The sequence below is a fragment of the Sus scrofa genome, chromosome X (assembly GCF_054392235.1).
Source record: "Sus scrofa isolate SSC_HxYL_T2T_F1_AM1 chromosome X, Sscrofa_HxYL_maternal_Yorkshire_Landrace_v2.0, whole genome shotgun sequence".
NCBI classification, from domain to species: Eukaryota; Metazoa; Chordata; class Mammalia; order Artiodactyla; family Suidae; genus Sus; species Sus scrofa.
In genome coordinates, this window is record NC_139401.1 from 14,758,961 (window position 1) to 14,785,333 (window position 26,373).

Here is a 26,373-nt window from a genome sequence, read left to right on the forward strand (position 1 = left end):
CCCACCTTCCAGCCATAGGGGGTGATCTACTCTCAGTTCTACTGGTCTCATAGGATGAGCTTCCAGGTGAGGAGGATGCTCTGATGATGAGGAGCCAAGTTCTTGAATTGTATGACCCTGAATAGTACACCATTTGGTTTCCATGAGGATAAAGACTCTCCAACCGAGCCTCAAATCGCACTAAAGGATATGTCCTTCCCTCTGCCATATAGAGTAAAGTGTTATGGATAGATATTGATGACCTTAACATCTTAAAAGAATCAGGACCACAGAGTTATAGTGAGATCCAGAGAGTATAATGGAATGCGGTAGAAGAATCAGGTAACAGCTGTTAATAAGAATATCTTTGGTTGCTTTAGGCAGTAAAAGAATCTTAACAAAAGGAGAATCTTTTTTTTCCAATTTTTTATTGGGGTAGTTGCTTACAAGGAACACTCCAAAGCCTGGCAGCCAACCCAGTTTCAACCATTCTTATCTTCAATTATCTAGTTTCTGACTCATGCCTGACCTGGTTCTCCTGGTCTTTTGCTTCCAGCATTAATTTGTGACCTTGGACTATCGAATCTGATTCTTCCTGATGTCACTGTCTGTCAGTAACCCTGCACATTGCAACCATCCAACCTTACTACTTGCTCATCCTTAAGAAAAAATGGCGGTGGATGGATTTGAGTCAGGAGGAAGCATTCCAACCTAGATTCATTTTGTGACTTTCAGCCTATAACCTAAACTCTGTCTAAACTTCATTTTTCATCTGTAAAACAGAAAAGAAGAATTGCCTCACAGGACTGTTCTGAAGATTAAATTATGATATTTATAAAACATTTGGCATAATGTTGCCCATTAAAAGGTGCTGACCATTATTTACTTAGAACCAGGCTAATCAAAGTGTGGTTCATGGACCATTACTGGTTTGTGATGAAAAAGAGTACAGAAATTGAGAGTTAGAACTCAGAAACTTTTAGATTAGAAATTTTCTTTTAAAAAATGAGTCTTTTCCATAGATACTTAGAGAAGCAATGATAGGAATGGGGCCTCAGTGGAGGAAACTATCCAATACACAGTATAGCATACGTTGCCTGGAAAGACATCCTTAAGAAATATTACTCGACCTGTCCCTTTTCTGTTGGCCCATTACCTTCATGGCATGGTTAATCCTTGAAAGTCCTGCCATCACCAACATATTTGTGAAGGACCTTTTTCTCTTTTCGGCTCATCTGCTGGTGTCTGTTAAGAAAACACAAATTAATGTTAACATTTGTTCAAAACATAACTCAGAAAATCTGTTTCAAAAGCACGCAGGATGCATTCCAGGGCCAACTGGCATTTCTGATTTGTGTTACCCATGCCATTTCCCAAAGCTGTCAGGGGATAATTAAAAGTCAGACGGGGAAATTTGATTCTCTTCATGTTAAGGTATAGTAGCGTAGTAGAGAGAAAGCATTAACATTTTCAGGGGAGGAGGGGAGGGGAATTGATTAAATCAAAAGAAAACAATCAATTCTAGGCGTATGCTGCGGTCACTTTATCCATTAGCTTCAGGACAAGAGTGCCATTTGGAGCACAGTCTTTTCAAGGCATTGGCACCAGGCCATTCCTGAAGCACACAGTCATTGTGGAGACATTTAATTAGTGCATTTTGCATGATTGCCTATGGACACAAGAGGGGCAATGTGCCATTTAGCCCTTTTAGGGTCAACTGATGGCTGGAGAGGAGTCCGGCCTACAAAGTCATGGTAAATTCTGTAAGGTTAGGGACTCCGTATTACCTCCACTTTTAACATTCCCCATGCCCAAAATAGGTCTGGAACATAGTAGGCACTCAATGAAATACCTGTTGAATGAATATATGATTTCAAGGTCACCAAAATGAGAATACCTCAGGAAATCTGGTTTTATCCAGCATGCCTGGTTCTAGTAAATCACAGAAGCAGGATTCAAACACAACTCTGAAGTTCAAGCTTCCTCTAGAGATGACATCAGAAACAATCACAATGCCCTCCACATTTGGGGTGACCCCAGAATATCCCCTCCCTTCACTGCTCTCACTCCTCCCTAAAGAGGGGTACAGACAGATGCCTCTTAAGCTTATTTCCAGGAAAACTGAATTTGACCCTTCTACTATGGGCTAAGAAATCCTCCCTCTCCCTATCATCCTCTACAGAGTGTGTTCTGGCCACATATTGAAGAACATAAGCTGGCCCTCGAGAGTATAAAAGGAGACATTACTGTAACAGACTGAAGTATAAAGTTGTTCTAAAAATCCATTCCAGCCTCCTTTTTACTTATCCTCTATGGTCCAACAGCCTCATGTACTATGTGACCCTAGAGCATCATCTTTCACTTGAATTTTTAAAGATACAGTAAAAGAATTAACAACACTGTTTAGTTTAAGTAAACACGATAGCACTTTCCAAGTAAATTGACCTCCTTTCTTTGATAAGCCCCCAAAAATGTTTAAGATGAGCTCTGTGTTTTGCCCTGAAGGGTGAAAAATTCAGACTTTGCTATACTGGGAGAGCAAAGGGCTTCCAGACTCATAAACTCAGAGCCCTTTTCTTTGTCATCAGTAATCTAATTTAGTGACTTTATAAACGGATGCTCAGGACTTAAAGGGTTATAAGAATAAAAATAGGAATGAATGCATGGGTTAAGACTGGAAGAAAACAATAAAGGTTAGAAAGAAAGAGAAGCAAATCAAGAAATAATGAGTTAAAATCTCAATTCTTGCTCCTAACTAGTGCCTCTTCCTGGACCAAAGGCTGTGAGAAATATGAAGAATGGATTTCTGTGTCATCTTTAGGTGAAATGTCTTACACTTAACCAAATATTCTATATGAATTTAAAACCAAATGTAAAAATCATACTAGAGCATAGAAAACATGTGCTAGAGGTGATAGCAAGAAGAGAAAGTAAAGTTGAATCGCACCTTGCAAAACAGACGCAAAGAATAGGAAAGGAAGTTAAAGATCAGAGAGAAGAGTTGGGAATGTGATCCATGGGTGGGCAATGGTGACCTGTATGGGTTCAGTGAACACAGTTTACTAAAAGGACTATTTATAAAGGCCTGTGGTCAGCATTAAAGTAAGCTAATCAGAAGCCAACAACGAGGGGAGCTGTTACCCTCCTAAGCCTGAAGGCACAAGAGTGGAGCCATTACTAATAACTGGAAAGAACAGCAGCTATAAGAGAGCCCCATCTTCCAGGAACTCTGTCTTTTTTCTGTCAATGTACTTGAGTTGATATAAATGATACATTTTTCTTCATCTGTATTTTTAATATTATAATTTTAGCTTTTAGTGTTTTCCTTTTTGATTATCCATAGTTTTTGTTTTGTGCTACGAAAGTTTAATTTGAGACTTCTCTATCCATTTTTTGAGGTATAATTAGCATACAACTATATTAGTTTCAAGTGTCCAACACAATGATTCCATATTTGTACATATTGTGAAATGATCACCAAAGTTATCTGTCACTATATATAGTTTTAACATTTTTCTTGTGATGAGAACTTTTAAGACATGTTCTCTTAGCAACTTGCACTATTATTATTATTTTTTTTGCTATTTTGCCATTTCTTGGGCCACTCCTGCGGCATATGGAGGTTCCCAGGCTAGGGGTGGAATCGGAGCTGTAGCCACCAGCCTATGCCAGAGCCACAGCAACGCGGGATCCGAGCCACGTCTGCAACCTACACCACAGCTCACGGCAACGCTGGATCCTTAACCCACAGAGCAAGGGCAGGGACCAAACCTGCAACCTCATGGTTCCTAGTCAGATTTGTTAACCACTGTGCCATGCTGGGAATTCTGCAATATTATTGTTAACTTCAATCACCATACTGTATATTACATCCCCATGACTTACTTTATAACTGGAAGTTTGTACCTTTCGACTCCCTTTACCCATTTTGCCCACCACACCTCCACCTTTGGTAACCACCAATCTGTTCTTTGTATCCATGAGCTTGTGTTGTTTTTTAATTCCACATATAAGTGATGTCATGTGGTATTTGTCTTTTTCTGACTTAAATCACATAGCATGTCTTCAAGATCCATCCAGGAGTTCCAGTTGTGGCTCAGCAGAAATGAATCCGACTAATGCCCATGAGGATGCAAGTTTGATCCCTGGCCTCACTCAGTGGGTTAAGGATCTGACACTGCTGTGAGCTGTGGTGTGCGTCACAGACATGGCTTGGATCCTGCCATTGCTGTGGCTCAGGCTAGACAGGCAGCTGCAGCTCTGATTCGACCTGAAGCCCAGGGACTTCCATATGCCACAGGTGCAGCCTTGAAAAGCAAAAAACAAACAAAAAAACAGGATCTATCCACGTTGCTGCAAATGGTAGCATTTCATTCCTCTTTATGGCTGAATAATATTCCACCTGCATATTTTCTATCATTTTAAATTGAGAAAATTCATCCTTTTAATATGCACAATTAAATGGTCTTAATATATTTGCAAAGTTTTGCAACTATCACCAATTCAAGAATATTTTAATCAGCTGCTAAAGCCACATATCCATTAGCAATCACTCCCCATTTTCCTCTTCCCCAAGTTGCTGGAAAATACCCATTTATTATCTGTCTCTTTGAACTTGACTTTCAATAGGAAAACAAAGCCACTAGCAAATTTCAGCTCAGCTGGGAGGGAGCAGATGGAGTAACTATTCTAACTTCTCTTTGCTTCTCAACACTGATCACCTGTTGGTTCCTCTCACTGGCTGAAATCAACTGGAAATCAGATGTCAGTAAAGTCTAATTTGTATAGCCCATTGACATCAGTCTCCAGGGGCAGGAGAAAAGAAAGTGCCCAAGGGCCCTAGAGATTCTTGATGAGAAGATCCTGGGAAGAGATCAGACTGCCAGACAGAAATGAAAAGTAGAAGGAGCATGCAATCCTGATGCAAGAAGCTGTGACTCTGGAGTTCCCATCGTGGCTCAGTGGTTAACAAATTCAACTAGGAACCATGAGGTTGCAGGTCCGATGCCTGGCCTTGCTCAGTGGGTTAAGGATCCGGCGTTGCCATGAGCTGTGGTGTAGGTCGCAGACACAGCTCAGATTTGGCATTGCTGAGGCTCTGGCAAAGGCCAGCGGCTACAGCTGTGATTAGATCCCTAGCCTGGAACCTCCATATGCCACAGGTGTGGCCCTAGAAAAGACAAAAAAACAAGCTGTGACTCTTTCGTGAAAGGATGGATCTCTGGGGATAATGAGTATATTCAACATAAAGGAAAAAAGAGTCTAAAGTCCACCACAAGACTGTTTTCAATGTCTTTATGTAAAAAAAATATTCATCATGGCACCCTTTCATTTTAATTTTTAAGTGGCTTCTGGAGACCCAAGAAAATGATTCATCATCCATTATTCATATTTCATTTCCATTCTTATCTGTATCAATGTGACTTTATATACATGACCTTGAGACTTGCATTTATCCTTTATGGTACCCTATCAATAAATAGAAAAGCTTATTTTCTGATTATATGATGGGAGCCTATGCAACTAGATTTGTCTAGTATTTATTTAAAAACTGATTTAGTTTTACAATGTAATTTCACCTTATCTTGAAGGCATCACAAGCCAAAACAAAAATAGTTTTCCTTAAAAGGAGAAAGATAAATGGTTACTCAATTGTTTCTGTCTCTTTAGTTGATTACAATTCTTAGTGTGCTGGTTGAGAAGCAAACACAACTCAGTATTCTCCAGACTTGGTCTTACGGTTACATTAAATTATCTTAAATCCCCTTCGAATTTTTTTCTGACAGGAAAACCTTTTCTTTGTGTCAATTTAATTCTCTCCTACGAGTATTTAGCAATTTATCCAAGTTATTTGGTGTGATTATTAAACACACTTTTTATTATTAAAGTCAATAACTTAAAAGTTGAATTAGGTTTTTCTTTCCAAAAAGTCATATGATAATTTCCCACCTGAAAAATAATAGAACCTTGTTTCTTCACCCACGTTTTGCATATACTATCCATCATCACTGAAAAATACATCTCTTTTTTCTATTTCCCTAAATTAATGTGAAATGTTGAATACAAAGTATAACCCTCTCCTTATAATTAAGTAAATGATTAAGGAAGCTATTATACAAATGGCCTCATGTGACTGGGATAATGAAAGCATTTATTGAAGAATAACAATAACTTACATTTATTGGAGTCTTTGAAGTTTATATAGCCCTCTAACCCATGTCATTGAACCCTTCCTACAACCAGGAGGGTGGGGTAGAAAAGGAAGGAGAGACATCTCCCATTTTAGTGAAGGGAAACTGGAGCTCAGAGAGTTAGTCATTTGTCTAAGATCATAGAGCTAGTAAGCAGAAGCTAGAAACCGGACATACATCTTCTCTGTCCCCAATATCATATGCCATAGATACATAAGTCTGGAAGGGAATAAGTAGGTTTATGACAGACTTGCCATGTTTTTCAAAAGGCTTGGTTGATGGAGATTCCATCCATTTTTTTCCTTGTCTGGTCCAAGAGTCAACCGTTTGGCAGGAATTCCCATCATTTATGTATCCTAGACCCATGACCCCTATATGGCTGTCCTGAAAGATGGAGCTATGCACCTCTGGCATATTTTAGAAAATGGATGTTATATTCGTGAAGGCAACAATTATGTTGTCCTTTAACATTCCTTTTTTTTTTTTTTTTTTAATGGCTGTCTCTGCAACATATGGAAGTTCCCAGGCCAGGAATTGAATCAGAGCAGCAGCTGTGACTTAGGCCACAGCTGCTGTAAGACTGGATCCTTTAACTCTCTGCTCTGGGCCAGGGCTCGAACCTGCACCTCAGCAGCAACCCAAGCCACTGCAGTTGGATTCTTAATCCACTCTGCTACAGCAGAAACTCCTGTCCCTTAACATTCTTATATAAAGTGAGCTGATTCAAGCATCTTGGTCTCTGAGAAGGGAGTTAAGGGGAGAGGGAGAGTAGGGTGGGGAAAGGGGGAGAGAGAGAGAGAAAAGAAGAAGATGAAGAGGAGGAAGAAGAGGAAGAAGAAGGAAGAGGAGAAGGGGATGGGGGAGGATGTAAGGGATATTCTGGGGTTACTCTTGTCTTTAGCATTTGAACTTCAATCTGGACTCATGCTCTCTTGTTTTGGGTCTCAGAATTTTTCAGTCCATGGTCAATTCAACTTTTCTCTTAAAAACAGATTTTTACCCATGAATTTTAGGTGTTTTTTTCTTGAGAGGTGGTTTTTTTTTTTTTTTTTTTTTTTTAGTCTATCTACTCTTCTTTATTACTTGAATTAGGTGACACAACACTCTGAGCAAAATTAATCCAGACAATACTTTGACACAGCTGTCTAATGAACCATAGCCTCTAATATTCACACCCTAGAGAGGTTCCCTTCTATACTAAAATGGAGCTGGCCATGGGTAACCAGTAAAGTGCAGCAGAAGTGACACAGCATGACCACCAAGACTGGATCATAAGAATCCTAGCAGTGGTATCTTCCTTGCTCTCAGAATGCTCACTGTTGAGACACACCTTCTCAGAACCCAGGTACCATGGTGTACGAAGCCCAAGTCCTAGGGAAAGACCATATGTTGGTCCTCTGGTTTATCCAAGCTGAGTTCCCATCTAGTATGCAACAACCAATATCAGCACCAATCATGCAAGTAAACTACCTAGAAGTCTGACTCAGTTGAGCCCTCAGATGACTCAAGCCTGAGCTTCCATACACCAACTTCAAAGATCCCAACTAAGAATGTCTAGAGGAATCCACTCCACATACAGAACCTTGAAAGATAGGAACGGTTGTTCTAAACCATAAAAGTTTGAGAGTAGCTTATTATACAGCCATATATTACTAGAACGGCCATTAAATCTTTTTGGATTACAAGCCATTTTATCTCTTTGAAGTGACTTTGCAAAGTTAGGCTCTAATGTGCCATGCTGATATCATAGGGCATTTTAATTTTCAAATTCTTAGAAGGATAGCACCTAGTTCCTATCTTCATATATGATCTACACACATCAACTAACGACTAAAAGTACATGACAGTCACATAGATAATTAGACAACATTTGCTCTAGGTACTAATTGTTCAAATGTGAATGGAACTAAAAATAGAATAGAGGAATACATCTTCGTAATTGCAATATTGATACAGACATTATAAGACAAAAACAGCAAAAATCATAAGGGAAAATTAATAAATTTTACATTAGTTATATGATAAAGAAAGTGAAAAGCCACAAACTGGGAAAAGATATCTGTAAAATAGACAACTAGCAAAAGATCACTATAAAATAGTTTTTACACATAAATAGGGAAAAGAAAATAACCTAATTGAATAGTTTTCAAAAGAAACAGGTGTTTCACAGATAAAACACAAATGGTCAGTAAACATATTGAAAAGGTACTCAAGCTCATTAGTAATTAGGTAAATACAAACTGAAACCACAATGAGATGCTATGCTATTTAACATTCTTCAGATTGGCAAAAATTAAGAAGTCTGATAATGCCAACTGTTGGTGTGTAAATAAAGAAACTAGAACTTATCTCCACTATGGTGAAAGTGTCAGTCATTAGAACACTGTAGGAAACAACTTGGCATCATCTAATAATATTAAAACTGTATACCTTAGGATTCAGTAGTTCTTTCTCTAAATATGCACATGTACAGGAGAAGAAATGTACAAGAATATTATGCAGCATTATTTATCATAGAAAAAAACCTGGAAACAACTCAAAAGCTCATCAGCAGTGGCATGGATAAATAAATTATGGAATGCTCAGAGAATGGAGCGACATAGTATGAAAATGAATGACGTCTTGCTATGTACAAAAACAGATTATGGACCAAACGAGTCATTATAACATAATACAGTGCAAAACAATATAATATGGACCAAGCAAATCATAGAATAAAAACAATCTCATTGAATTTATGTACCATTTAAAACATGAGCAACTAAACAATATATATGCATTAGAATAAAAAAGCTAAGCAAGAAAATGTTGACCGAGTAGATGAGTATTCAGGGGGCTTCAAAAGTGCTGGTTCTTTTCTATGTCTTATGTCATATGTGGTTACATAGAAATGTGTTTTATCATTATGTATGCTTTATATAATATATGTCATTATGTATACTTTACATATTATGACATATATAATATTTAATAATAGACCATTTACCAAAAGCAATGTAAGGTAATAGTTAGCAGTGGAGTTGATTAGACATAAAGTATAAAAAAGATGTCTGAGAGCTAAATCAAATCCCAAACCAAGGAATGACTAATAAGAACAGATAATACAAATATTTGGTTTCACAAATGGGAATTAAGAAGCTGGGGATAGCTCCATCAGTCAATATGAGATATATTCTACTCAACTTTTTCACATTTCATACAGTCAGATCCTATAAGTCCAATCTCATGCTCATGACGAAATCTTCCCAGGCAAAGTGGACCCAAGAAGCTTACACACTGCTCAGCCGGCATGGGCTGTTTGGTAGCCCAATAGCTGTATTATCTTTTTGAAAAGATATTTTTATTTTTTTATTTTATTGCTGCACCCGTGGCATATGGAAGTTCCCAGGCCAGAGGCTGAATCCAAGCTGCAAGCTACGCCACAGCTATGGCAATGCCGGATCCTTTTAACTTACTGCACAGGGATGGGGATCGAACCATGCCTCCTCGGTGACCTTAGCTGTGGCAATCAGATCTTAACCTACTTCATCACAACGGGAACCCCCCAATATCTCTATTTTCATTCTGGTTTATACGTCAGGCTCTTACATCTTATAAAGTTAGTATGTCACATCCTTTATTAGCGACATATTTGGGGCACTGACAAGACTAATTTTGGGAACTTGCCAAGCTAAGAACCAGAGTTTAAACTGTGAAGAATACATAGGTGAATGCCACATTTTGAAGTTTTGGGTATCAATAAGCTGATCGTTCCAGATAATACTCTGACCTAGAGTCCCAATTCCATAACGTTTGTTTTTCTTACCTTCACATTGAAATCCTAAGTCCCTAGAAGGCAGAGACAGTAGCTTATATTGCTATGCCTCATCTTCAGAGAAATACACAGTACTTTGCATATAGTAAATGCTCAGTTAATATTTGTTGACTGGTTGATTGACAGGACTGTTGATTACATAGGTACTTTGCTGTTAGCATCTGTATGATGCTTTACCACAACAATGATACAAATGCCAGTCACTGAATTTTATGAGTGGAACTCCAACTACCTTGTGCTAGCTTCCTTGCAAAAGTAAAACTATTGTTATTGTTCAACTTCAAATAATTCACTCTTTCAAAATCAGCCTCTTTTCGGCCTTCTTTGAACCAAGAAGAGGCATTTTATATGGGGGTGGGGGGAGCAGACATTATCAAGTAAATAACAAAACTTGAAAATCTGAGAACACTCCCAAAGAAAATTTCAGCAAGAGTATCATGATAATGAAGGTGATGCTGAGGCAGTTTTAAAGTCAGCTGCAGAACCAAACTTAGGAGATTCTAAGACAAATGAGACTGCAGCAGTCAATCGTATTGTTATTCATTATTTTCATTTTGAGAATTGTAGCATAGGAGGAAGCTTTCTAGTACATTCAAGTGAGATTATATTTGATTTATCCTCCAAATTATTGTTTGGCTACTTGATATTTATGAAAAGAAATGTTGCATTTCTCACATTAGCCAACAGAGAAGCAATCACTTGTATGAATCATCACTGGAAATAGAAATTGTTTCAAGTGCTGGGCACATTTGTGGTCTGTGAACACTGAACACTAATAAGCTGAAGAATTCCAATCCTAAAATGATTTTTCTGACTTCTAAATGATCTAATCCAGAAATGTTCTGGTCAAACATCCAATTGTCTGCATGGAACCTGGAAGAACATTGATTTCACATTTACACTTTATGGCCATGAAGCTTGCCTCTCCACATGCTGAGCATCTTTATTCATTCCACACGATAAAGAAGAGAGAAGCAAGCCAGATTTCAAAAAATTAAAGAGAATAGAAGCAGGGTGACATCAGGCTCTTTAGGCATCTTTGCCCTGTGGACAATGCTGGCTATTGAAAACAGCTTTAAATTCATCAGTCCTAGTGCTTGTAGCAGTCTGCACAAATAAACAAGCAGGAACTATGCTTCACTTTTTACCTTCCATTTTTTAAAAATTCCTGTCCTCCTCTCAACTTATTTAAGCCAATGGAGTGTGCTCTATAGTGTGCCTTTTATTTCTAATATAACCACTGCAAGGAGATAAAAGACATATGAGCCAGGGAATGGCAATGAAAACTGAGAGCCAACTGTTGACTCTGCAGTGATCACTTAGAGATCTAGGATTTAAGAGATAGACTCTCTACCTGATCGTTGAGATATTAGATATGGCCAAAAAATGGCAATCACTAATCTTTAACCTAGGGTCCTATACTGAGAAGAGGGTCTGCTGGAGACAGGAGAATTTCTCTTAAAATTCAAAAGGTGCATTTTATCCAGATGAAATTGGCCTTATTCTCTGTATAGAAGCATCCTTAAGCAACTAAAGCTTTGGTAAAACAACTTCTTGCCCTAACTTTTTTCTAACCTCTACTTCTCAGGTGATATTAATTACAAATTAAAAAGTCCTTTCTTGATCTCTACTTCAACTTTTCAAATAGAGGAAAGCATGTCCTCCATTTAAGGAGGACCATCTACCTCTGCAGGAAGACCTGTAAGAGTTTATGAGGAGACCTGATTCAGGATATTGATATATTAGACATCTTTCAACCTTTTTCATAAGGAAATTGACTTTGAGACTCTTAATAATAGGCTTTCATTTGTCATTTGTGTGCATGAATATAATGGAGACCAAAATGCCATCAAGAAAGGGGTATTTACTGAAATGGAATCATAAACACAGTTGTTAAAAAAATACTTGTGGGTATATAGTAGGTTTTCAGTGACTTGAAAAATATCAAACATACCATCAGAAGTAAGTTTGTTCACTTGGTAGGAAAAACAGTATGACTTTGTTACTTAATAACCATGTGGACTTGGGATAATTGATCAACTTACATGAACTTTAAATTCCTCATTGGAAAAAAATATGGTGGTTAATTATTTTTCTACCTATCACATAGTATGGGTATTTTGAAGACTATAAAGCATTTTGCATATATTAGAGATTTATCAGTGTCAGTAAATAATGCTGATGTTCGAATGATTCTGATGTTCATAAGAAATGTCTATTTTGTTTATATCTATTTAGTTTTTTTTAATACATAGCTTCACATAGGCCAAATACTGCGTACTGGTCCTTGTGATGTTATAGGATGCGTCAGAATTGTCTCATTTCTCTAAGATGAGCAGAAAATAAGGGTGCCCCACGCCTTAACCAGCTGTAATTTAGTGAATTAGAAGCATAGGTGGAGTTCGCTTCATGATTCCATTGCATTGCAAATAAGAACTTTTCCAAGCTCTTAGGTTTACTGTTCTTGAAAGTGAAACTAAGGGACAGAGTGAAAACATGAATTTTAGTAGTCAGTAGATGCTAAGAACTGAGAATAAGAGACTAAAACACATAGTTAGCTGTTTTCATAAGACCTTCCAGAGTAGTCCATATTTTATGTAGCAATATCATCATCTACATTTTAATATTATAACAATCAGTGGTATTAAATGACTTGGCAAAGGTCATATAACTGATCCGTGTTAGAGGTAGTATCTGAATTAAGGACATCAGATTCATAGTAGTATATTGTTTTCTTTAAGCAGTACTTCTGGGTGTATTTTAAAAATTACATATTCTAATCACCATCAATACCATTATGATTACTGTCATTAATATTGAACGTATGGATATTCAATGGTGGAGAAAAACCGATGCTATCTCTGTCTGTTATAATGCACATTACCTGAGCAATTAATCATACACATGTATACATGCAGCGGTAACAAGCTCTTTGAATCAAAGTTGTGGAGTACTAAGAGAGCCTGTACCAGGGTGAACTGATGAAGTCATGAGGGTCAGGGAAGTCCTTCTTGAGGAAATACCACTTGAGCAGAGGATTGAAAAGTAAGCTGATGTTAACAAGACAAAAATGGGAGGCATGGCACTCTCAAGGATCAAGAAATATTGTAAGAATGAGGGACTAACAAAAAACCAATATGGCTAGAGGAGAAGTAATGAGATGAAGGACAATTATATACGTGGGCCAGACTCTAAAGCTTTTAAGTAGTTTTCTCATTCTACCCAAATCTCAATGGAGACTCATCACGTTAATCATAGGATATGACACAATCAGACTTTGATTTGTGAACAACCATTCTGGATGTAGTTTAAGAATGAGATAGAGGAGGATCTGGTGTTGGTCCAGGGAAAGTAGTAAGGTTACTATTGCTGCAATACAACCAAGAGAGAACGATAGCTCAATGAGGGCCATGGAGGTTGAGAGGGAGAGAAGTGTACAGACTCGGGAAATATTTGAGAGGAAAACCAATAGAGCTTGGTAAAAAAATGTATATGAAAGGTGATAGAGAGGGAGTCTTAAAAGTTGATGCTTTGGCTTTTGGTTGGTGACAATGAAACAGGAACAGTAGAATAGAAAAAGGATTTGAACTATTAAAAATTTGCTTTTGAGGACTTCCCATTGTGGCGCAGCAGAAACACATCTAACTAGGATCCATGAGGATTTGGGTTTGATCCCTGGCCTCGCTTAGTGGGTCAGGGATCTGGCATTGCTGTGAGCTGTGGTGTAGGTCACAGACGAACCTCAGAGCCCATGTTACTATGGCTGTGGTTTAGGCTGGCAGCTGTAGCTCCAATTCGACCCCTAGGCCTGGGAACTTCCATATGCTATGGGTGCGGCCATAAAAAGCAAAAAAAAAAAAAAAAAGTTTGCTTTTGATATGTGGATCTTGTGGAGCATTTGAGCTATTCAACAGGAGTTGTTTAAGAAGCAACTGCATGTGCAGGTTTGGCTAGAAATATTTATTTGTGTATAAACTGCATAAAAGGAAAATGCAAGTTATAGATGTGTATAATACTGTTGATGAAAGTGCAGTGTAAGAAGATAAGAGGGTCTAGCATATAGACTTCTAGAAAATCCAATTTACCTCTTAAAGCCAGGTAAAGGAGGATATATGCCTGCCAAGGAGACTGAATAGGAGGCAAGCCAGAAGTGCATTGTGTCACAGGGTCAAGAAAGCACTTCCAGAGAGCAGAACGGTGGCTGCTAGGGACTAAGGAGGGGGGAAACGAGGAGCTGCTAATCACTGGGTATAGTTTCAGTGATACAAGATGAATACATTCTAGAGATGCACTGTACAATATTGAGCCTAGAGTTAATGACATTATATTTTACACTTAAAAATCTGTTGAGAGAGTAGACTTCAAGTGTTCTTACCACAATAAAATAAATTTATTAAAAAGAAGGGAAGAGATCGATGATGCGAAGTGCCATGAAAATGTCAAGTAAGATGACAACAGAAAAACATTCCTCAGGTTTAATTCCAAGAAATCCACTAGAAGACTTAGTGAGAGCTGTTTCTGTAGATTGACAAAGCTGGAATCCAAACTGAGAAGAGCAGAGAAGCAAGATGAGGTTATACTAGATCCTCCCTAAAGTTCCTTCCAACTCTAAAATAATACATGTGCTGACTTCACGCTGCTGGCCAGAGTCTCCCTTTGTCACAGGTTTCCCTACTCACCCTACTCTTGGATAAGAACAAAACTCTGCTGTTGAAAGAAAGTACTTGCAAAGACTATATTACTTGAAGTATCATCACAGCCTCAAAAATTTTTAAAACAAATCATTTTCAGATATTTTACATATCATTTTTCTCTTTTGGAAAGAATCCTGAGCATCAACAAAAATCTTGTATGATTTTTCCATAGCACCAAGTGAAGAAATATATTTCCAGGAATTGCTTTTATTTTGGGGGTCAGGATGGCAGGGATAAAACCAGGTCTAGAGTTTCCATGTGGATGAATTTGGAAGCAAACAGATTTAAAACTGCAGTCCAGGGAGGTCTCCCACTACACTATATTGTTTTCCTTTTAAATGGAATCCCTTTCTCTGGGCTTTGAGAGTTAAGAGAACACTTCCAAAGAATTGATTTTGTATGCAAGCAGAATGCCTGGCACTGCTGCTTTTCATCTGTAGAAAGCTCCTATACTCTCACTATCATGGAAGGATAGAAATCTGATAAAAGGGCATAGAGACCATTGCTACTCAAAGGGTGATCAGTGGACCCGCAGCATCAACCTCAGCTGTTAGAAATGCAGAATCTCAGGCACCACCTCAGATCAGAATCTGCATTTCAACAAGATCCTCTCCTCGGGTGATTTATGTTAACATTAAAAGGTAAAAAGAACATGCATTTTCCCCTCAGAACCTACTTGTTACAAACAGAATTCTATGTTACTATGTTATGATATTTAAACTTATCCAAGGGTGTATTAGTCATTTATGGACTAAAGATTAATCATTTTATTGTGTTTTAAAATTAAGACCTGCAGTGGCGTGCCAAGGTGATGAATAAGGTATATTTTACAGACAAAAAGTAGGTTACTCACCCAGCTCATGGCAGAACATGCATTTTTCATTTCCCCTTGCCGGAAGCTGATAATTACTTACACTGAACTATTTATGCTGCCTCCTTTTTTATTAATAACAATATTTGTAAGTTTAATTTGAGATAGCAAGGTTACCTGTTGTGCTTTTGTACAGGATTTACAAACTTTCACTATTTTCTGTCACTTTAGCCAATTTAGGAGAACGTTTCCACTTTATTACAAGACCCTCCCTGGTGATTAACATCTGGAATGGGCAAATGAAACTAAACCCGAGGTCTCACCCTTCTGTGCTCCAGCTTTTACTCGGAGCCTTACTCTAACCTTTAACCAGGGCAGAAAAAGATTGCTACTGCCCCCTGCCGGCCCACTGTATTTTTTCTCCTCTACAAATCCGTGACTTGAAGAGGATGCCCAAGGATTTTGAGCCACTAAGGAAAACTCAGCGAAGGGGCTTTCCCTAGTAAAGAAGCAGAGAGGTCCTTTAAGAACAGGCGGCTAAAATCAAACGAAAATACTCAAGGGGAAAGGAAGGTCTTCTACATTAATGATTGATCCTCATGAACCATTTTCTGCATATGGGCTTCTCTGTGCCAAGGAAATGTCCCCTCCCCTTTCAGCACAGGATTCTTCTTTGGCTTTCAGGATCCAGCGATAAGGAGTAGACTACCCACTCCTCTATTATAATTTCACTACTCCAGATCATGTTCTCTGCCTCCTCCAATTTTCTTTTCCCAAGTCTGGACATTATTCCCTTCTTTTTTCTGCTTCAAACTCCCGTCCCGCCCACCCACAGACAGACTTGCATTTCCAGCAGCTCAGACCCTAGCCTCCTTCACCCTATCTACCCTGACCTCTGCTTTTCGCTGGTCATCACCGCACCTGCTTCAGCACCCCTTTGCTGAACCGGCCAGTCTCAAAATCGTAGGCATATCCGCTCTGGAATGCCTCTCCCCGACCCCCGCCCCAAGCGACTGAAAAAGGAAACATGCGCACTTCAGAGCTAGGAGCTGTCCGAGTGCTGAAATTTATAGGCTGGGTAAGATCACGTCTCAGTCTCTTTCTGTAGCCCTCATTCCAGCACAGGATCTCAGCAATTTTGCCCTTTTCTCCCTATCTACTCTAGCAGGCAGAGTCCTTTCTTCTCTCTCATTTACAACTTCTTTTAAAAAGAGAACATTTTCTAGAGAAAAGAGATTCGCTAAATAGGACAAAAAACAAAAGCCACAGCAACTCGACTTCCAGCATGGCATTGTCACCAGCCCCCTTTGCCTGGTAATGCGATTAAGATAGCAGCATTTTTATTATTCAGGAAAAGCAGCTGGGGGATCCATCAGTTCTAAGGCTTTGTCTTTCCTGGGTTAACTGATGGTCCAAAGCCCCGGGTTGACGTGACCATGATGCCTAGTACTGGCACTTTTTGTTTTTTCTCAGCAAACTGTACAAACCCAAATCTCTTTTTGATTTTCAAGGAAACTAGACTCCTGCCAGATTTTGAGTCTGGACGATAAATAGATACTTTGTCCTAGCTTCTTTCTGGAATCATTTCGGGAATATTTTCCACAAGCATCACAGATACAGGAATGAACCGGCAGCTAGTGAACATTTTGACAGCCTTGTTTGCATTTTTCTTAGAGACAAACCACTTCAGGTAGGTGAAACGACTTTGCATGCTAATATTTTCCACATGTAAACTGCTTGAAAGAAAACGTGTCATGAAATTTTTATCTATTTTACTATGTCCCAAACCATATTATTTTAATTTTATAAAGGAGAGTTAGATTTCTTTTGTTCTTTTAAAAAGCTTAATTATGGTTGGAAGGTGGTAAATTTTTGCAAAAGCAAGTTTTATGATGCATTTCAACACCTTATCACAGCCAATGTGATATTAAGTAAGATACTCTGATGAGTTGCATTCTCTTTACATTTCTATATAATGGTGGGGTTTTTTGGGGGGGTGGCCTTCAAATTCTTCTGGAAGTAGTTTAAAGAGATTATTGAATGCAGTGTTTTTCATATGGTGGGAATGATTGAATTAATTTGCCAGGAGCATGATTATTTTATATAAAATATAAAAGGACCCAAATTCTTAGCCAACTTGGGACTTCTATTATATTTCAGCAACTAGATACATATTATGAGAACAATTCAGGAAATTTCTTCAAAGATCAAAAACATTTAAAAATATCATTTTACCACTATATTCTATGGTTTAATATATGTGGAAATTTACTGCCTATCAAAACTGAATTAATATGACATCTTTGTACTTATGCATGTGTGAGAAATGGACTATGCATAATTAAAATAAGTGAGAAATCATTATTTGTATGCTTGCATTTTCTACTTAATTTAAAAATCATCTATTGATATCTCAAAATATCAGATCATTACCAGTAAGTGAAATAGCCATCCTCATGGCTAAGAGGTTTTAAGATAGGATAGAGATAGATGTTCATACAACAAAGTGTAGCACTCTTCATTTAATTTTCACCAAATTTTGATATTTTTTCACAGAACCAAGAGAAATGGAACATATAGCAATAATGCTATGAGTACTGGGAAAACCCACTATGTTCCTTTCAGGTTCACACCTCCTACTATGGTTAAGAAAAATTGTAGGCTGGGTTTTATCATCACCATCTTCATCACCACCACCATCACCATCATAATTAAATAATACTTGTTTAATCAGATGAATCTGCCTATGGGAATGTGAGTATTTCTAGGTGATTGTATCAATTTTTAACTCTTATCAAATGTTTATATCATCTTTGCACTTCTTTTAAAAACCAGCAAGAATGTAGTATTTTCTTGGTGATAAGAATTAATAAAATTATGTGTTAAATTACTGAAAATAAAGCTCATAAGATATATACTTTAGGGAAGAAATCAACATTCATTCAGCCACCATATACTGTAAAAGAATTCATTTCACTACAAACCAAATATGTTCTTTTTATAAACCCTTTAATGAAAATGAAAAAATCTGAGAAATTTTCCAATTATCATTTAGTGGTTTTGATAATGCAAAAGACAAAATGATTTAGAAGTTCTTTTTTTATGTACTTTATTGGAGAGTTAACAATTTAAATGTTAATGTATAAATAACAACTGATAAAGTAATAGAAGTTAGATATGCTCATTGTTGACCTATATTAGAATAAAGTTAAATTTCCAAGTGAAGATTTTGTTTTAGATAACACACTAAAAATTACTTATAGCTGACAGCTGGAATAGAATCTAGCAGCTGAGAAAATAAGCAATGGGGTAATTAGTTCATGGTTTACTTTGTTCTGTCCATCTTAGTATATTATATAAAAGTAGAGGACTTATATTAAGGGCTGAAATGCTGGAAGAATATTTTAAAAGTCATGGGGAAATAATTTTAAGACAATCACATACATTTTAGAAATTATCTTCTTCATTTCTCTGATGACTCCAGAAAGAAACTGGTTTAACTACATAGCTGTAAAACCTACAACCTAAAGCTATGCATGTTGTATCATCTTCAACATTTTATGGCAGTTTGGTAACTCAGGAAACTTAGGAGATATGACTCATGATTTATACCTCTCATCACTTAACTCTAGATCATGTACAAGTTCGGAAGTTGACCAAAGAGTTTATAATTTTCTTTTTCTTACTAACATATCAAATATGTTTACAAAACTTGATGTCAACATTTTGTGAGCATTAGTTCTGAAGTTATAAGAATGGAATTGTTGCTAAAAGAGTTAATGATGTGTTTAGGGTGGCTCTGTGCAAAGACCATGACTCCAGGTCTGGAAAACAACCTTCGCAGACCCTATCTCCTTCAGATTTCTTGGACAAATTAATGGGAAGGACATCAGGATATGATGCAAGAATCAGGCCAAACTTTAAAGGTAGGTTACACTTACACTTACATTAATTAAGCCTGTGGGAAACCTAGATGCTTAAAGACTCTGGGAAAAAAAGTTTTCAGGGCTTTTTATTTTAAAATGGAAACAACAAATATAGTAATGATTTTATTTTGGCATTCTTTTGAACTAGTTGATAAAACAGTTTAAACTTTACAAGTTGCTTGCCAGTTTCCAAAACTTTCCTTATTTGTGTTATATTCCACAAGGAAAACTAACATCAAAGATGTTTGCCACATTCCCACTGTTATCTTGAGTGGGAGTGTGACTGGAAATGAATACAAGAGCAAATGATGGCCTTGATTAGCATGAGTGATTATACCAAAATCTTTGGTTTTGGTTTTAAATACCTACTCCCCAAATGAAGTTTAAATCTCAATATATAACATGACATTTTATATAATTTTAGGCCCCCCCTCTCATTTTTAAACATTCTGAGAAAAGGCTCTCAATATATTATGAATTTTTGGTTTCCTCTTGCTTAAACATTCTAATTGTTTACTTGAAATTATTTATCTGGAATTAACAAAGAAGATCATAGAATTACAATATACATGTCAAAGACTGTGGATACTTTTTTTGTTCAATGAGAAACAAATCGGAAAGTTTGGTGTTTTGTTTAACATTACAAAAATGTAACTAATAGTCTGCAGAAATTATTTTTTATCTATTTGACTTATTTTCATTCTGAATCAGAAAAATGCTGAAATAAGAACCAACAATTAATTTAATAATTTTGGATGTTTTAGTTTTTAAATATGTTTTAAGTGAATTCTATCTTTTAATTTAAAATAATGCATTGTGAAGTGTTTATAATATTTTATAAGACAAACCTATAATATTATCATAATTATGTCATAATTCATGCATCATTTTGGTTTTGCTTATTAGCTATTTAATTGGATTGCTTCCCTTAAGGTTTAATTTTTATTATTGGTAAATATGAGCATGAAAACTAAATTATAAATTCATTTCTTCTTTAAGTGATGCACCTCTGAATATATCCAGCTAAGGCCACATTTCATAAAGAAACATGTCCATATTTTGACAGTACAAATGTTTTTGATTTATAGAGTATTTCCAAAAGAGACAACAGAACTAGGTTCAAAGCTCCATTTTCCTGAAAACAACTTTCATGTTTACCCCATTTCATATTAATTTTGTGGTCATTGCTTTGGAAGTCAAAGTCTGAATTTAAATCATATGACTAACAAGTCGAGAAGCAGCTTTCAATGGGACTTCTCATTCGTACATTTATTCACTGAGCCATTCAATAACTTTTGAGTCTGAACTATGTGCAAAATACTGAGTACTGTATATGCTTTGAAAACTTGAGAGGTGAAACAGGTTTGGAAACTACTATCAAAACTTCAGTGGAGAGAGCAGATGTTACATAAATACTTATATAATAATACAATATATAATAATAAGTAGAAATAGTTAAGTAGCTAATAGTAAAGTAACATTAGGAAGTACAAATAAAATACTACAGGATTCCAAAAAAAGGAGAGATGATTTCCTATTAAGCAATTCATGGAAAGCTTCATAGAGAAGGTCCACAGATGGAAAATTGTTTCAAGTTTATGAGCACCTTGTTTAATAGAAGCTATTATTATTTTCTAGAAATAATGTTTAAAAGGGAAGAAAAGTGCAAAGAGTAATAAAACACCCATGTTGCCATCGCTATTTTAAGTGACCACGATGAGCAATAATTTCCACACAGAGCTTTTTCTCTAGTTCTTTTGGGGATGTCAGCCTTTGGAAATGACATTTCTCATAATTCTAGAGAATAAATAAATGAGGAGGAATCAAGCATAGAAAAGCATGGTAGTGTTTGTGAGATGAATCCAGTACTTACAGACCCTAGTATAAGATGTTTTAAAGATTTATAAAAGGGGGGATGGATGAATATAATACTCTAACATTAATGAACTTTACTAACTTCTGTCTCCCTCTCCCTTTAACTCTCCACTTCAATGAACCCTGATACCATTTCATAAATTTTACGTACATGGGCCATTTATATCAGATCAATTACCTAACAGTTGCCACAATTCTCTTTGCTATGAAGATCTTGGCTTTTCCTGGATGTAAAACGGTCCCCATTATTTTAGACTAAAATGATTTTCCCTCCTTGGTGTTCCCATGGAACTTTATATATCTAATATAGTTCTTTTGCATATGTATGTTTTATCAACCCACCCCCCACGCCACATTTGAGAGGGCAGGAAGGTACTACATACATACATACATATAACATTATATATACACAGGTATACATGTGTGTATATTAGGGAAAAGAAGTCATCTTTTTCTCTAGAATGAGGAAATGAGGACTGAGAAAGAAAGGAAAATGCAGATCAATTATGAAGGCAAGTGCTCCCAATTAGTTGTAGTAGAAATTGAGGGTGTGAACTTTTTAAATTCAAGTATAGTATATTTATAATATTGTGTTAGTTTCAGGTATGCAGCATAGTGATTCTGTTTTTTTATGCAGATTATAGTCCATTATAGGTCATTACAAGATATTGGGAAGGGATGGGAACTTTTGAGGGACCAATCAGTGGTCATAGTGGCTAGAAAAGATGATTTCAGTTGAGGTGGGAAGGAAATAAAAGAAAGAGATAACAGGGAACTTGTAATAGTGAAGAGGCCAAGAAGTCTATTATTGGTATTATTACCAGTACTTACTGCAGTTGATTAGCAATGTATCAATGAGAAATTTTACATGGTATGTAGAAATGAAGTGTGATTAGGAAATTTGATTGTAGCTGGAATAGTGATAGGCTCCTTACACATGCCAAAAAAATAAACTGACTATGACAACAATAAACATGGTGATGAAGATGACAATGATGCTGAAAACAGTAATGGTGATTAGTCAGGAGACAAAAGAGCAAGATTTCACCACAAAAATAAAAGCAAGAGCCAAATATGGGCTGCTTGGATAAAGGGAATGGATTTTCTAGAAGTCTTATTTAATCTTAGCACACTTCTCTCTTTTCTTTGCTGCCATGCATTGGCAAGGGAAAAGAAATGTATATGCCTAATTTTTCTCATTGGAAGGAATTTTTCCTGCATACTTTCAAGTCACTAAAATATTTCACATCTATTCCATACCCCTGATGAGCTCTGAAAGATGTCATAATGGGCGTATATACAAGAAGGAAGATGGATGTAAGCTAGAAAAGGGAACCAGAAATGATTCAGACTTAGACTGTAATTGAGAGCCATTCTTAGAAACTATAGGGAAAAAATAGCTTTTCTGATGTGCTGAAGCACAAGTGTATAAACAAAGTCATGAGTCAGAGTTGCCAATTGCATTCCATCTATGAGATCCATAGAGACTTGGGTCAGATCTTGTCAAAACAAAAATTTTCAAAATCCTCAGATAAAAACAACAAGCCATAAGCATTCACAATTACCTGTTTCTGAGACCATGGTAAATGTTGATTCTATGTCAACAGAGAAGCCTCTTTCCCCATTTGGGTGATTTGTCTCGTTGTCAGTTGATTTATCATGTTGTTATTCCATCATCCTATCAGCTATCCCTTTCTCAGTATTATTGTATCTTGCAAATGCCACTTTAAACATTAAGCTTTTAAAGAAACCAAATGAAATGCTCAAACCTGGGCAAAACGCATTAGTGCTGATTCTATTTGAAACAAAGCCTTTATCTTTTTGAATGAAATCTTCTTTGAAAATAAAATTAACTTACAGTTATATCCTAAGTTTCACCCTAACGTGAATAAGTACATTTCACCAGAATATTCATTTGGGGATAGGATCTGGAATAGATAATGCCAGGAGATAATTATTCCCTCCACTTCTTTGTGCATGCCATGCACACTCATTTTTTTTTTCATGTCTGGAGACCTAAATTTGAAAGTGTGATGTGTGACATTCAAACCTACATTTGCATGCAATATGGTTTCCTTTATTTTCCAAGGATTTATCAGCTCAAAAGGTGTTACAGACGTAAGAAAGAAACAGATCCACTTCCAAAGACTAGAGTGCTTCAGGTTGAGCACAAGTTCACCTGGTGTGCTTACCAATCCCTGGGTGGGAGTCGGGGTTTGAGCCCAAAGGTCCAGGAGGGACACTTGGAAAGACTGATTCTCTCAGGTAGTGATAACGTAGCCCAAGCATGATCATCTATTTGATCATCCTGGTAGATGCGGGCATCAGATATTACCGTGGATTCTGAGAAAAGGAGTGCAGTGCTTGCAACTATTGGAAGTATTTGACTTTGGTGCAGAAAGAATCAGAAACCTTCAGGCACCACAAAGTGTACAGCCATTTTAGACAAGATACTGTGTCACCATTTATTTTGGCTTTTATGTGCTTTATGTATCTGAACCAACTGCTATGATGGGCCTGCAATGTGCATGTCAGGGATTTGAGGTTACATCAAGAGGAGGCATCTATAGCATTCTAACACACTCTGGCAAAGTATATTCCAAAGGATAAGTTTCATTATTGGAATAAATCACTCCATGGTGACAGAGCAGTGTCAGGGGAGGGGCCCTGGACCTGGACCCAGACAACCCAGGTTCATGTCCTGGTTCAGCCACTTTTATGAAAAGATGTCTTCACTTCTCCATGACTCAGGTTTTCTTCTGACTGTGCCCACGTCATTTGGGTTGTTCTGAGAATCAGATGAGAGTAGGCATCTGAAGAATTTGTTTTCAACTATTAAAATTATTACAAATAATTGGAATTATTACTAGTATTCTATTTTTCTTTTATAACTGACACTGACTATGTATTTTCAAAGCTTAGTCTTCATGGTGACTGGATCCTTAGAGTTGTTTGAATTTTTTAAGGCAAAAAACCAAGTCAAAGTTCTAGCATTTCAGAGTCCTACCACAGTAACCAGGATGTAGATATCACATGTCTCAGCTGGTTCTCTTTTATTAGTTTGGTGGGAAGATTTCCAATCTGAAAGGGCTCGTTCATATTCCTAAAGATGAAACAAAGAGGGAGCCATTTGTAGGAAGGAATTATCTTTATCCATTCGAATGTCATCCCTAATCATTCTCTTAGACTCATTTTTTTTAAAGGAACCAAGTAAAAGACATAGAACTGATTCACTTGGTTCTAGAAAAGAGGAGTCTAAATTTAATGGAAGATATGTGACTATCATTTTTGATGCCTTTACTGCAGTTGCAAGGGTCATTGCACAAACGTGCTTAATTGATTTTCTCTTTTAGAATAAGTATTTTAAAGAGAACATTTAGTCTCTACACATGGCAGGTTAAGAGCACTGGAAATGGAAGCCCATAATTTAGTTTTTGAGAATGTATTGCTCCTTGGTTGATGCTGAGTGACTTTGTAACCTTAATTTTCATTATTGAAAATGCCTAAGCATTTTATCCTGAATTCTATAGTGCGTTCTGTTACTCCCCATCCTGAAGAACAATTCAGTCCATTTTGCTAATAACTGGAGACTTGATTTTAAAAAAAAATAATGGCAGGGATATCAAGGTAACTTGGTACTTAATGACTGGAAAGTATAATGTGTCCAGTCAGCATGATCAGGCTTAGAGAAAAAAAGAAAAGGTCACTAGCTTGTTCTTGGTGGTTTTGGATATTTTTCTTGGTGTGTTGGATCAGACATGTTTGGAACAGGTCTTGAAAATGAAAATATAATTAAGCCTCATGACAAGGTCTTGGGAAGCATTCTCCATTCTCCTTGGAGTTAGCACCTAAGAGGCTGTCCTGACTGAAGCATGCAGCATTTTCTCATTGACTCATTACTTGAGAGGGCTACTCTGAACACTTGTGACTGATTGCAGACACTTTTCTCCACGTGAAGCCCACTAAAGGAAGGGCATGCACAAAGGGAATAGGTCTCTAACTGGTATTCTTAAGTGTGAAGGACATGTAAGAATAAAGTCGCTAAATTCCCCTTTTGGAGTCTTGTCTGGCTAGCCAACCAAGTGTGGTCATGGAGCAAGCACAAAAGGGAAATTGGACACTCTGACTCATGCCCTGGCTTGTGCACCCACCACTCCGCTATGAACACGAGTACACCAAAGGGTGGTTCTGTCTTATTAACACAGCCATCCAAGAGGAAAAATAAAATTCTGGATTGAACCAAAATGTGGAAACTCGATAGGCAATTATCATGAATGTGACTGGATAACACTTGTTTTCTATTTTTTCTTTTTTCTCTTGGGAGATGGGTCATATTTCCTTGAGAAAAAAAAGGCTACACTTGCCCATGCATTGTCAAAGTAAGAGAATGAATTTGCAGCAAGGGAGCACATATGTGAGCACAAAAAATTACATGCAAAGGTTCTACATCAATCTTTATATTTGACTCTAAACACACAATTCCTTTGCTTATTCCTTTAATAAATAAGTAGTGAGCAATACCTATGTGCCAGGCACCATGTTCCTTGCTAAGTATACAGTGGTAAACAGAAATTTAAGTTTCTAAATGTCAGCTCTCACTTCAGTAAAAACTGGAGTATAATTTGTAAGTTTAGTGCTGTACCATCCAGGATCTTTACAGAAAAGAAATGGCACATTCCAACAGGGTGTGGGAGGGTTTGGAAAAAACTAATTCCAAAAGGGAGAATGTAGTACTCTGGGACTGTCAATAGTAGACCTGCAGAGGCAAGGGAGGGAGTGGCTGCCAGAACCAAGAGAAAATGGCTCTCTAGTGAGGCCACCTAATGGGATCCAAGGAGTCCATCTGTGCTGTCATAGCAGGGAAGAAGCTATGGAATAAATATTTTGTCCTTACTCTCCTACTGCCTTAGGTTTTCTTGTGGGAACCTCTCATTGATCAAATCCAACTAGAAGCCCAAGGGGCAAAAGGGCTCAATGATACAAAACCTGAGGGTCAGCTTCCCAGAGTAGAGGGAAACATAGAAAAGAGAAGAGATGGGTCTCTGGGAGGAAATGGAAGATAATCAGCACAAAGTCAACTTAT

At 37.1% G+C, this 26,373-nt stretch overlaps 2 protein-coding genes across 28 annotated transcripts in view; one reads left to right on the forward strand and one right to left on the reverse strand.

Moving 5' to 3' along the window:
• The window catches only part of FANCB (FA complementation group B), a 742,096-nt gene that overhangs the window by 428,152 nt on the left and 287,571 nt on the right, over nucleotides 1-26,373 (reverse strand). For all 22 annotated transcript variants that reach the window (XR_014835726.1, XR_014835725.1, XR_014835754.1 and 19 more), the window contains one exon: nucleotides 1,136-1,224. The gene's annotated coding sequence lies outside the window, so the exon portion shown is untranslated. The remainder of the gene's footprint in view (nucleotides 1-1,135; nucleotides 1,225-26,373) is intronic.
• GLRA2 (glycine receptor alpha 2) overlaps nucleotides 16,523-26,373 on the forward strand; it is a 177,141-nt gene continuing 167,290 nt past the window's right edge. For 3 of the 6 annotated variants that reach the window (XM_021080517.2, XM_085008544.1, XM_085008545.1), the window contains exons 1-3: nucleotides 16,523-16,567; nucleotides 17,001-17,179; nucleotides 19,282-19,415. Coding sequence is in view for 5 of the 6 variants with exons in the window: in XM_085008544.1 (XP_084864670.1) it covers nucleotides 17,112-17,179; nucleotides 19,282-19,415 (202 nt within the window). In the remaining variant the exon portion in view is untranslated. Of the gene's footprint in view, nucleotides 17,180-18,045; nucleotides 18,244-19,281; nucleotides 19,416-26,373 lie in introns of those variants that run through there. The other 3 variants (XM_085008546.1, XM_085008547.1, XM_085008548.1) reach the window with 3 other exon arrangements.